Genomic DNA, 13714 nt, shown 5'->3' with positions numbered 1-13714 from the left:
GCATGACTTTCAACCTTCGTCTCTCCCGAGCCCGTACGGGAGTTGTAGCGATGAGACAAGATTGTAGCTACTAATTGGATACCACAAAATTGGGGAGAAAAAAAGGGGGGTAAAATTAAAAAAATAATGGAAGTGTTGAGTCTGTGGACCCATATACAGTCGTGGCCAAAAGTTTTGAGAATACTTAAGTATAATTACAAGCATTTCATAAGTGTCAAAGGCTTTTATTGACAATTACATGACAATTACCCTTCTTTTTCAAGACCTCTGCAATCCGCCCTCGCATGCTGTCAGTTAACTTCTGGGCTACATCCTGACTGATGGCAGCCCATTCTTGCGTAATCAATGCTTGGAGTTTATCAGAATGTGTGGGTTTTTGTTTGTCCACCCGCCTCTTGAGGATTGACCACAAGTTCTCAATGGGATTAAGGTCTGGGGAGTTTCCTGGCCATGGACCCAAAATTTCGATGTTTTGTTCCCCGAGCCACTTAGTTATCACTTTTGCCTTATGGCAAGGTGCTCCATCATGCTGGAAAAGGCATTGTTCGTCACCAAACTGTTCCTGGATGGTTGGGAGAAGTTGCTCTCAGAGGATGTGTTGGTACCATTCTTTATTCATGGCTGTGTTCTTAGGCAAAATTGTGAGGGAGCCCACTCCCTTGACTGAGAAGCAACCACACACATGAATGGTCTCAGGATGCTTTACTGTTGGCATGACACAGGACTGATGGTAGCGCTCACCTTGTCTTCTCCAGACAAGCTTTTTTCCAGATGCCCCAAACAATCGGAAAGAGGATTCATCAGAGAAAATTACTTTACTTTACAGTCGTCAGCAGTTCAATCCCTGTACCTTTTGCAGAATATCAGTCTGTGCCTGATGTTTTTCCTGGAGAGAAGTGGCTTCTTTGCTGCCCTTCTTGACACCAGGACATCCTCCAAAAGTCTTTGCCTCACTGTGCATGCAGATGCACTCACACCTGCCTGCTGCCATGCCTGAGCAAGCTCTGTACTGGTGGTGCCCCAATCCTGCAGTTGAATCAACACCAGGAGATGGTCCTGGTGCTTGCTGGACTTTGTTGGGCGACCTGAAGCCTTCTTCACCACAATTGAACCGCTCTCCTTGAAGTTCTTGATGATCCGATAAATGGTTGATTTAGGTGCAATCTTACTGGCAGCAATATCCTTGCTTGTGAAGCCCTTTTTGAGCAAAGCAATGATGACGGCATATGTTTCCTTGCAGGCAACCATGTTTTACAGAGGAATAACAATGATTCCAAGCACCACCCTCCTTTTGAAGCTTCCAGTCTGTTATTCAAACTCAATCAGCATGACAGAGTGATCTCCAGCCTTGTTCTGTGTTAATGAGAGAATCACTGACATGATGTCAGCTGGTCCTTTTGTGGCAGGGCTGATGCAGTGGAAATGTTTTTTGGGGGATTCAGTTCATTTGCATGGAAAAGAGGGACTTTGAAATTAATTGCAATTCATCTGATCACTCTTCATAACATTCTGGTGTATATGCAAATTACCATCATACAAACTGAGGCAGCAGACTTTGTGAAAATGTATATTTGTGTCATTCTCAAAACTTTCGGCCACGACTGTAGAAACAGGAATAGTGTTCAATGAACACACAAACATAACAATGGTCATTATGGCAAAACAGATCTATTTTTGTTTCATCAGACCAGAGGAAATTTCTCCAAAAAGTAGGATCTTTGTCCCCATGTGCAGTTGCAAACCGTAGTCTGGCTTTTTTATGGCATGTTTTGGAGCAGTGGCTTCTTCCTTGCTGAGCGGCCTTTCAGGTTGTGTCGATATAGGACTTGTTTTTACTGTGGATATAGATACTTTTCTACCGGTTTCCTTCAGCATCTTCACAAGGTCCTTTGCTGTTGTTCTGGGATTGATTTGCACTTTTCTCACCAAAGTACGTTCATCTCTAGGAGACAGAACACGTCTCCTTCCTGAGCTGTATGATGGCTGCTTGGTCCCATGGTGTTTATGCTTGCGTACTATTGTTTGTACAGATGAACGTGGTACTTTCAGACTTGGCTGATTTCTTTTGATTTTCCAATGATGTCAAGCAAAGAGGCATTGCGTTTAAAGGTAGGCCCTGAAATCCATCCACAGGTACACCTCTAATTGACTCAAATGATGTCAATTAGCCTATCAGAGGCATCTAAAGCCATGACATCATTTTCTGGAATTTTCCAATCTGTTTAAAGGCACAGTCAACTTAGTGTAAACAATTGTTGGAAAAATTACTTGTGTCGTGCACAAAGGAGATGTCCTAACCAACTTGCCAAAACTATAGTTTGTTAACAAGAAATTTGTGGAAAAACTAGTTTTAATGACTCCAACGTAAGTGTATGTAAACTTCCAACTTCAACTGTATATATATATATATATATATATATATATATATATATATATATATATATATATATATATATATATATATATATATATATATACTTTGTTTTGTTTTATACAACGGCCTGAAACTCATGGTTTACAGGCCACATCAGGCCTGCAAATCATATTATGCTGGCTTGCAATGTGATGTGTAATTCCTATTGAGGATATCCAACTTCTGGAATATTTTATCACCTGCAACTTGTATTCAGAATACTGCCAGAGTTAGGAAAACAGTTATGAGAATACTTAACGCATCTAAAATGGAACAACCATTTCAGTAAGGGGTGCAATAAGTCCAAATAGCATATCGTTTAGAACATTTTTGTAATTTATATTTGAGTAGCATAATATTAATCAATAAATCAATGTAATAATAATAATAATAATATATGCCATTTAGCAGACGCTTTTATCCAAAGCGACTTACAGTCATGTGTGCATACATTCTACGTATGGGTGGTCCCGGGAATCAAACCCACTACCCTGGCGTTACAAGCGCCATGCTCTACCAACTGAGCTACAGAAGGACCATAAGCATAAGTATTGAAACAAACAATAAAAAAATCTACCTCCAATGCAGCATGCTGGGAAATATGATAATGATTGCCATGGTTTTGGTTGAAAGTGATGTTTGTGAGTTTCAGGTCCATGTATTAGGGTAAAACTAGGCCGTAAAAATAAGGCCTTATTGAATACGTATGGTATTGTGTTACTTATTAAACATCTTATGATGACATATTCATTTAGGATCTTACTTGGTAAAGTCCACAGGACCGAAAATGGATGAATGCAACAACCATGTCTCTGTCACTAACAAATACAGTCATGAGTGGCAACTCTGAAATGTACTCGAAAATCAAGGCACTCTGCGAAATATTTGAATAAGGCTTTACACAAAGCAGTGTGTTAATTTAACACTGTTCTGGTGTCTATATGGCTCCACATACTCTACACTTTCAGTGTCAATTAAAAAGATGTTAACACTGGAGAATTTGCTGTGTGGGGAAAATCGAAAGCTGACCCCAGATCACCGTCCAGGGGCAACTTCACCCGACACCTTCTTTTTTCAGACCAAGCTTTCACCTAATCACCTAACTAATGTGATTAGTTCCCCTACAGGTTTTATTGCAGGTATTCTCCTCTTGGGGTTGTTGTATGTGGTTGGAGCATTTTTGTAAGGTAGCAGGAGGACGACAGCTAGACAACAGCTAGAGTGACCATCGCCCTACGGCTTTTAGACTTTCAGGCTTTCAGTCCATTTAAATGCTCATCGCAACACATGCCTGCCTGACAGGGCTAAAGAAAATCTCACACAGCTCAGAAAGCAAGAAGGTTTTTACGGTTGAGCAAGATGTCATTTTCATTATAAACTCATCTCTGACTTATATATATTTAAATTGGGCCACTCCACCAGCTCTCTGGGGTAGCTAAAAGACTCTACATCCGTACATCTCTCAAATCTAACATTTTGGGGTAATGGGGAGGGGACTTGGGGATTTCTTAGGGCTAATTTACATGAAAGAGTGCATTGGATGATCTGCATATTAAGAGTAATTGTTAAGCTTTAGTGTAGAATAGAGTAGACTGTAAAGACGCATTGGCTAATAAGTTTGCACTTGTATTGTTTTATCTTTAACATATTCTGGGTTATGGCAGTGCTACTACTTGCATTGAATTGAAATGAATCCCAAAGGGGGAAATTGGATTTGTCACCACTCACTAGCAAAGCACCAACAGCAACAACATACACATCCGAGTCACATAGACACATAAATAGAGCACTGATGGCTGGTGAAACAAGCACAATTCATGACTTCCATAAGCCAATGGATTCAATAGAACAGATTTCCCTCTTCTGGTAAAGGGACCAATATAATGTTCTCATGGCATTCAAAGAGCAGATATCCTTTGCCATCTCTGCAGATCCGGGCATAATTTGTATTATCAACAGTCAATTCTTAGTTTCTATATTGTTGTGAGTTGACAGTGCCTTCTGGTGTTTAAACCTTATAGCGCTACTGTGGCGGTGGAAAATGTCCCTAATAAAGATTTCGTGGTACGGTCACTCTCCTCCTCACAGTCTATTGATTTAGACACGGGTGTTGACACATCCGCAGCTCAGTGATGGAAATCATCTCCCTGATTCTACAGAGCACAACCGCCCATCCCCCCCACCTCTATTTCTCTGTAGGGGTGTAATAGATCTGTGCAGTCAGTACACTGTGAGCCTGTTTGTGGAGGCTCAGTGGCATGTGCTAGGTTCATGGGCTAGGGGATTGGGGGGGAGCTGCGCCTGCCTCTGGGTTAGTGACAGGACAGGACAGGCCCGGGCAGCAGAAAAAAAGACAGTCTCAGAGACTAGCTTCCAACCACAAGCAATAGACAGTGCCAGCTGCATGTTGGAGGGGTGGAGTCCACTGTGTCACAGAGTAGATAAAACCCTCCACCCCTTCCAAAGACCCCCCCCTCCTCCTCCTCTCACTCACTCTCTCTTTTTCCCTTTCCACCTCTCTCACCCTCTCACTCTCATATCCCCTTGATGTTATTCAACACAGGTTGTCTGACAATTGTAGTGTTATTATTTTTACTTTTGGAGTACGGCCTAGCTTTGTGTACCACTGCAAGGTCAGGGGAACAATAACAGCTGATACTGCATGAAGCTCTCTACGTGTGTGTGTGTGTGTGTGTGTGTGTGTGTGTGTGTGTGTGTGTGTGTGTGTGTGTGTGTGTGTGTGTGTGTGTGTGTGTGTGTGTGTGTGTGTGTGTGTGTGTGTGTGTGTGTGTGTGTGTGTGTGTGTGTGTGTGTGTGTGTGTGTGTGTGTGTGTGTGTGTGTGAGTATGTGTTACATGTGAATGATCACATACTAAAGGAGAATCATGTTCCCTGTAATTCTGCTTAATCTGCTCCCAGAGAAGTGCTCTAGCTTTCTGCTCAGCTGCAAGAGAAATTTATAGGATAAAATGATAAATATGTTTCTTGGGAACCCTTCTTAGAGAAATGAGAGAGAGAAAAAGTTAAGGAATGGGGTACATAAAAATATGTTTCATTTTTACAGATTGCTTAAATCCTCTCATACATTTATTTCTGTTTACAGTATCGGACCCGAGTGGATAGCTTGAAGGTTAACAGAAAATCTCTCAGCAGTTACGAGACCAGTCTTAGCGATAGACTTCCCTTACAAGGCATTGTCATTCTTAGGTTGTAAGACCTCCTGCTCAGTGACACCCTCACTGCTACAGTTGCAAGAAAAAGTTTGTGAACCATTTGGAATGACCTGGATTTCTGCACTGATTAATCATAAAATGTGGTCTGATCTTCATCTGAGTCACAATAATAGACTAACACGATCTGACTAAACTGATAACACACAAACAGTTGTACTCTTCAAATTGTTATTGAAGACACTGAGTCATCATTCACAGTGCAGGCTGGAAAAACCTCTGCGTTAATGACTTCTCCAAAAGCTATTTGGAGTAGTGCGTCTCGAATGAAGATATGAGATTGGAGGTGTGGGTTGCACAGGTGCCCTGCCCTTTAAATAAAGGCACACAAAGCCTGGATACTGACAAATCTGTTCTTCTCCAGAAAGATTGGTTCGTGTGAACCGTTCCTCGATCCCAAAAACGTTCACAGGACCATAGAAGACTCATTATAGAGATGCACGAAGCTGAAAAAGGTTACAAAAGCTTTGCTGAAGACCTTCGGTGTTCAACAGTCCACGGTGAGACAAATTGTCTACAGATGGAGAAGATTCAGGACTGTTGCTACTCTCCCTAGGAGTGGGCGTCCTGCGAAGATCAATCCAAGAGCACAAAGGGCAATCCGGAAAGAGGTGAGAAAGGAACCCAAGGGTAACAGCAACAGACCTCCAGAAAACTCTACAAACAACAAAAGTCTGTGTTCATGTGTCCACTATCAGAAAAACACTGAATAGCATTGGTGTTCATGGAAGGACATCACCAAGGAAATCAATGCTGTCTAAAAAAAAGTATGCCACCAACACCAAAACCTCATCCCAACTGTGAAGCATGTTGGAGGGAGCATCATGGTTTGGGGCTGCTTTGCTGCCTCAGGGCCTGGACGCCTTGCAATCATTGATGGAACAATGAATTCAAAAGTGTATCAAGACATTTTACAGGAGAATGTCAGGGCAGCAGTCCATGACCTCAAGCTTAAGAGAGGTTGTTGGGTGAATCAACTAAAGAAATTAAATCAACTAAAGAATGGCTGAAGAGGAAGAAGATTCATGTTTTGGAATGTCCTGACCTTAACCCAATGGAGTTGCTGTGGCATGACCTGAAGAGGGCTGTGCAATCAAGACAAACCAGAAATTTTGATGAACTGAAACAGATTTGTAGGAAGGAATGGTTCGGAATTCCTCCTCAACATTGTGCAAGTCGTATAAGCAGCTACAGGAATCGTTTGGGAGACGTTTGCTGCTAAAGGAGGATCTACAAGTTACTACATTCAAGGGTTCGCTTACTATTTCAGGCCTGCACTGTGAATGATTACTCAATGTCTTCAATAAAAATGTGACAAGTACCACTGTTTGTGTATTACTAGTTTAGTCAGATTGTGTTGCCTATTATTGTGACTTAGATGAAGATCAGACCACATTTTATGAGTAATCAATGCAGAAATCCGGGTCATTTCAAAGGATTTACTCCCAACAACATGCTTGAACCCCTTCCAATGTTCCCACCATCTTATAAAACAGAAAAAGACATGTTCCTTTGTGCTAAACTGAGATTAGGTGAGAATAATCTCATCCAAAAGTCGTACTCACTGATTGTTGGGCTCGGTTGTGTTTTGTTTTTCCCAGTGGCTTCTCAGACAGTCTGATTCAGGACATCATCTACAGCTACCTGGTGTTGCCCAACCGCATCACTATCCCACTGGTGGGAGATGTAGAACTGGCTCAGCTACGCTTCCCTATGCCAAAGGTACTGCAGACTTTCATCTATCCTATATCTAATCATACATCATTATCATATTTCAGACATGAATTAGAAGAACACATTTTGGGGGGGGATTTTGTTTATTTTGACACGCACAATTTTTGGGACCATATCAACAATGGACTATTAAACAAAATACTAAAATATGTTTTTGAGTAAAGTAACCCTTTAATTAACAGTGTTTGTATTAGCAGAGCCTATCCGTCTGCCACCAAATCCATCATTTGAAGTTGGAATTTTTTTGTGGACCCCAGTAAGAGTAGCTGATGCTTTTGCAGCGGCTAATGGGGATCCTAATAAATACCAAATATTCTACATGTATGATGATCCTGATAGGTAGTGATGGAGCAGCAAAGCTTCCTGAAGCTTTTGAGGTTTTCAGGCCAATTGTGTCAACAAAAAAAAGCTTAATTTACTCGAGGCTTTGATCAACACAGTGTACACTAGTGGCACTTGCTGGTCAAAAAAGGGACATTTAATAGACCTCAAAAGTAGACTTATGTCAAGATGAAACTACCTTCCAAGAAATTGGTTTCTACAGGATGTAGATCCACCTATATGCCTTGACACCAAATGAATGGGAAAGTTAAGTATCATCTAATTCCCTGGTTTTCCTGGTTTTATTCAGTGCTTATCTTTTCCATTCATTCGTGGTGGAGGCCTATAGATGGATCTACACAACCGATGTTGTGGTACATGGTTTCATCTTGACTAAAGACCTCTTTAGAGGTCAGAAGTCATTGGACAAACTTTTATATGAAAGTGCAATGTCCCTTTAAAACTTTTTACTGCGGTGGGCTAAATCAGGGTCACTCATTCTTAAACAAATCTACTTTGAAACAAAAGTATACACCTTACCAGTACCATCAGATATAGAGTTGAAATGTATTCAATTTTGAGTTTAAATCCCAATATTACACTTGATATATACATCACAGAAGACTGAAATATAGTGAAACTGTTTGACATAGAAACACTGGATTTTCTTTGTTCAAAAATAATAGATTAATTATGAAATTCTGAAAAATATTAATAACCTTCCACCCATGAGGCCAAAGATGGCGCTTTCGGTAATTGACTACTTGAAAGAGCTACAGTGTCGCTGTATTCTATTTTAAAGTGTCTGTTTCCTGAATTGTCCCTGTGCTGTGTGTGTCACCAGGGAGTCCTGAGAATTCACTTCTTGGAGGCTCAGGACCTGGAGGGGAAAGATAAATTCCTAGGCGGGCTGATCAAAGGAAAGTCTGACCCCTACGGCGTCCTCCAGATTGGCAACCAGCTCTTCCAGAGCAAGACGGTCAAAGAGAGTCTGCACCCCAAATGGAACGAAGTTTACGAGGTGAACAAAATGAACTGAAAATGAACTCTTCCAATGGCACGTCAACCAAAACCGCAAAATATGGTTATGTTATATAGTAACTACCCCAGGGACAGCAATATAGGGTATGTAGAACGAGATACAACTTACATGTGCATATTTCCAACAGTCCAATATTTCCTCTTATTTTTGGCTTTTGTGCTGTTTTACCCATCATGTCATGTTTTACCTTTGGTTGTATTCGATGTAAACTACTGTATCTGAGATTGTATTTAGTCTTGTCCTTATCCTTGTCAGGCCCTGGTATACGAGTACTCAGGCCAACATCTGGAGATTGAGTTGTTTGATGAGGACCCAGACAAAGATGATTTCCTGGGGAGGTAAGCTCATATCCTGCACTGTAAAACCATCCTGTTATTTTCAAGGTAAATGACTGTTTATGAACTGTATCTTACTGTACAAGCTTAATACAATGGATTAGCATAAATTACATTACATTGTGGGAAAATATTCAACAAATATTCAAAATATTTGATATATTTTGGACTTTGGACTACTGTAAAATATGCTATGTAAAATACAGTAGAAGTTCACTTACAGTTTTTGTGAATGTTCAAAATAGAATGCCACACACACAAGAAGCATAAGGTCAACCAAATCAAAGCAAATCCTCTAAAGTAAGAGAGAACATGTTTTTGCTGTATTTCAAATTACTTGTAATTCCAACCCACAGAATACAGTAGTGTACTGTATTTCTGGTGTGGCAAACCCTTTTGACCACTAGTGGGTGAAATGTTATTGTTGTTTCTGGCTCATTAACATATTTTGAGGCGTGCCTTGTAAGAGGCGACGTTTGTGCCACCCATTAGTGAGAGTGCTGTACCAATTTAAGTCTTAAACCTTTAATGGTTGAGTATTTGCCATCTCCTTTGGTCTGTTTTGCCCTATAGTCACTGCCAGGTTGGATGCCTTTGTTTAGTGATGGGAAACCGAGACGTTCTGAAGGCTTTAGGGTTTACACCAAATTGTGCTGAAAAGCTGTTCATTAATCTGAGCTTTTAGCTAGTTATGAAGAAACTAAGCTTCCTGACGGTTTGCCAACCAATTTTGTCAAAAATAGGTTCATTACTACTTTTAGCACAGTGCACATTAATGGCATCTGCTGCTCAGGGACACACGGCTCAAAAAAGCATGTAATCAATGACATCCGAAGCTTCTTTTGATCAGATCACATGCTTTTTTATGCGTTGCAAAATGCGAAATCACACTGATTTCGCCGCGGTGCTGATGCGTTCTTCGACGCAAAGTTGCTTTCAAACACCGACCTCTACCGGACACCTTATTTACCAATTGACTTAGATTGTCTTCGGTGTGTAGTGCTTAAATGGTAGCTCAGTTTACAGTACCTAAATCAGTGGGATCTCGCATTTTACAACACATGGTAAAAAAAAAAAGTAGTGGTAATGTTTCTTTGAACCTTTCCATCTATGCTTTCAAACTAGCAACCTATTTTTTATTTTTTATTTTTTTTATATACCAAAAAACATTTACAAAAAGAAGTTGGCTCCATTGCATGATTTAGGATGTTAAATAAAAGAAAAACTGCCTATGCCTATCGAAACTCATAATTTAAAAGTTAGAAGTACAGCGTAGCCAGTGTTTCGAAGAAAACTACTTACACAAATAAACACGTCTTTATGGGGATTCAAGACAAGAGACTCACTCACCACTGCTCTACAGGCTGATGGTAGTGTGACGTACAAAGCTTCAACCGTCGTCATCATCACGTGGTATTTTCACTTATTTACAAGCATCGGTACGTTGTGTCGAATCAGTAGTGCTTTGAAAACTGCATCGAGGCTACGGGATCAGTCGTCCCATCACTACCTTTGTTAAGGCCTCTAGAAGTGCAAGTGATATACTATACTGTACGGTAACTTACAGGTAGCCAGTTGCCTGTAAGTTACTGTTAAAAACAACAGGAAATGAATTACAGTGTGTCTTTTTCTTATCACCCCATGCTCACACGGCTTATTAGTCCTCTGCATTGTGAGTTATTGTATCCAATATCAAGCAAATGATCTTATCTAGCCGAAAATATATCAAAAACTTAGCTCTGGCCCAGAGTGTTACGTGCGGCATGCTGATGCCGAGCCTTCGGCGCTAGCAAACCGCACGTGACGCCCTGGAGCAGAACTATCGGAGACTTAGCATCTATCTTCTCACCAAAAAACTTCCCTCCTATATGTCACAGTGAAGGGTGGCCCCTTGAAAGAGAGAAGAGATGCATTGAAGTATCTGTGATGTACTAAGTATCTGTGATCGGTGTACAATAGTCACATGAGGAGTTGGACCAAAGCTATGCTATCCCCTTGGAATGAGGCCCAAGAAGCAGAGCTTCTGTCCAACTCCTAATGTGACTATTGTACACTGATGACAGATACTTAGTACATCACAGATACTTTAATGTGTCTCTTCTCTCTTTCACGGTGTGCTGGCTGTGTCCCAAATGGCACCCTATTCCCAATGCATTGCACTACTTTTGAGTGGAGCCCTATTGGACCCTGACTGGGTCGGAGTGCCAACATGCTGTATCAGTGAATCAATTTAGCTTCTGTTGTGATTAATCCTACCTACTAATTTCTTATCCAATCTTTGTGTCTTCGATTGCAGCCTGATGATCGATATGACGGAGCTTCACAAAGAGCAGAAGGTCGATGAGGTAAATCTACCCGCTGATCCGATATATTTTTTTCATCATTTTTTTCATGTGGTTAAAATAAGAAAAAAATCATGAAAATAGAACAAGAGGCTTGTCTTCAGTTCTGCACTTGGATAGCGATTTTGCCTTACTATAATATCCTGCCTTTGTCAATTTGAAGATACTGTGTTGTTATCCATCACTCCTACACTACGTCTGGGGAGACGGCCATCCCTGTTGGTGTGATTCACTCACTACTTTACTCTGTTGAGATTTAGGGTATGTAGGTCCCAAATGTCATCATATTCCCTATATTGTGCACTACTTCTTTACCAGAGCCCTGGTGAAAAGTAGTGCACCATAAAGACAACAGGGTGCCATTTGAAATGCCCCCTTGAACATCCTGTCGTTCTAGTGGTTTGATCTGGAAGAAGTCTCAACAGGGAAGCTACACTTGAAACTGGAGTGGCTCTCTCTGCTCTCCACCCCTGAAAAGATGGACCAGGTGCAGTATTTGATATGACATTATTTTATTTACATTGGACATCTATTTTGTGCAGCATTCAAAATACACACAAATCTACATACGCTACAAATACACTTAAAGAAAATGTACCTTTATTTTATCAGGGAGTCATACTGAGACCAAGGTCTCTTTTACAGCTGAGCCCTGAATGATATACACTGTATATGACAGAAAATACATACATCAACATCTAAATTCAAAATGCAAACAGAAAGAAAAACACGGTCATGAAAAACAAAGATATTCATCGGTAAAAAGGCCCTCAGAGTTTTGAATTGGCTTAGAGGCGCCAAAACATCACATTTCAGAACATTTTGAAGATTGTTCCACAGATAAGGTTCAAAAACACTAAAAGCTGATTTACATAACTGTAGAGACCAAAGGAATTTCCAGAGTTAGCCGTCCCTGAGACTGGATGCAGTAACTCGTATGTCTAAAGTTTAGTAATGATGTTATGTACAGTGGGACTTTTTGTAAAAGGGCTTCATATATGAAAACATAGGAATGTATCAACCTACGTGACATCAAAGACGGCCGACCAACTTTCTGGTGTAGAATGCAGTGATGAAAACTGTCACCCATAATAATGTTCAGCTCGCTACATGTCCCAAATTATTGCACAACGCTAGCCCAACGCTAGCATAATGTGATCCACTAATACTAGTGACCCTCAGGAACAACTACACAGATGTGACAGAGAAAAGAAAGGTAGACGGAATGGAATGATGCAAAATGTAAGCTACAAATTGAAGAAAACTTAACACTAAAGTGGCCGTTATAAATGTACGTGGGTATTACTGACGGTGGCTCCTGATAGTGGCTAATATTTAACATGATACAAATTGTACAATAAAATGATGAAAAGCCTGGCTTCTGATTTCTTAACATTTGAAATCATGAAATGCACTTATTCATGTCACTGAGGGAGAGAGGGGTAATGTATGTTTACATTATGTCAGGATATGTTATTGTTAGCCATCAGGGAATCCTATGGGAGGAGAAGAGACACAGTCTGGTACAAGTCACCATGACAGCCATGAGTTGGTGATGAGTGAGGATTTGGGGCAGAGGTCAGGTTAGATGAAGTGAGGAAGAACATATATCACTAATGTTCTGGACAGCAACAGAGGTGTATTGGCTGTTCAGATGTGTAAGGAGGGGCTCAGCATAGGAGAAAGGGTTAAATATCACTGCATGTGTGAATATGTTCTTTGTCTTATGCAGCTGTATGACCCCGTGGGTGAATAAACTTGGTTTGAGCTTGATTAAGTGTCCGTTAGTTTTTTGTACTCTGTTTATTTAGATCCTAACAATAATGAAAACATTTTAAAGCGCGTACATCAACTCAGCAGGTTCATCCCTACAGAAGCCTATAGCTTGGGTCTCCAAACTTCATGCCACTCAAATTGAGGGCACAGCTATTTATAGCCCACTTCGCTTTTGGAAAAGGGGCCACAGTACATGTCATGTTGATACGATTTTCAGTTTGCATCCATATGACTGGTTTCACATTCGTGTCCAGAGATCGTCAGGAGAAATCATCTAAAACGATTGCAATGTGTATTTACAATCCTCTCCTACAAACGGATTACTCATTGACCTAGCTCTTATCAAATGCTATCATCAATTAGAAATACCAGTGCATGGAGAATGCTGTTATTTCTATTGGAAAAAGAGAAAGTAGATCATTTCCCGACATGGTTGCTCGACCTTATTCACCTTCATTTCTTAGATCTCCACCCCAAAACGAATAGCGGGTGAATAGCATGCTATTCTCATGCTTAAGTTA

At 40.6% G+C, this 13714-nt stretch overlaps 1 protein-coding gene across 3 annotated transcripts in view; it reads left to right on the top strand.

The window, feature by feature from the left end:
* Positions 1-13714, top strand: part of esyt2b (extended synaptotagmin-like protein 2b) — a 48421-nt gene that overhangs the window by 16477 nt on the left and 18230 nt on the right. For all 3 annotated transcript variants that reach the window (XM_046356256.1, XM_046356255.1, XM_046356254.1), the window contains exons 8-12: positions 7245-7365; positions 8543-8719; positions 8996-9078; positions 11372-11420; positions 11815-11904. In XM_046356256.1, the coding sequence (XP_046212212.1) occupies positions 7245-7365; positions 8543-8719; positions 8996-9078; positions 11372-11420; positions 11815-11904 (520 nt within the window). The remainder of the gene's footprint in view (positions 1-7244; positions 7366-8542; positions 8720-8995; positions 9079-11371; positions 11421-11814; positions 11905-13714) is intronic.

The sequence above is a fragment of the Oncorhynchus gorbuscha genome, linkage group LG07 (assembly GCF_021184085.1).
Source record: "Oncorhynchus gorbuscha isolate QuinsamMale2020 ecotype Even-year linkage group LG07, OgorEven_v1.0, whole genome shotgun sequence".
Taxonomy (NCBI): Eukaryota; Metazoa; Chordata; class Actinopteri; order Salmoniformes; family Salmonidae; genus Oncorhynchus; species Oncorhynchus gorbuscha.
Note: the sequence above shows the minus strand (reverse complement) of the source record. Positions and strands in the feature narration are given on the sequence as shown.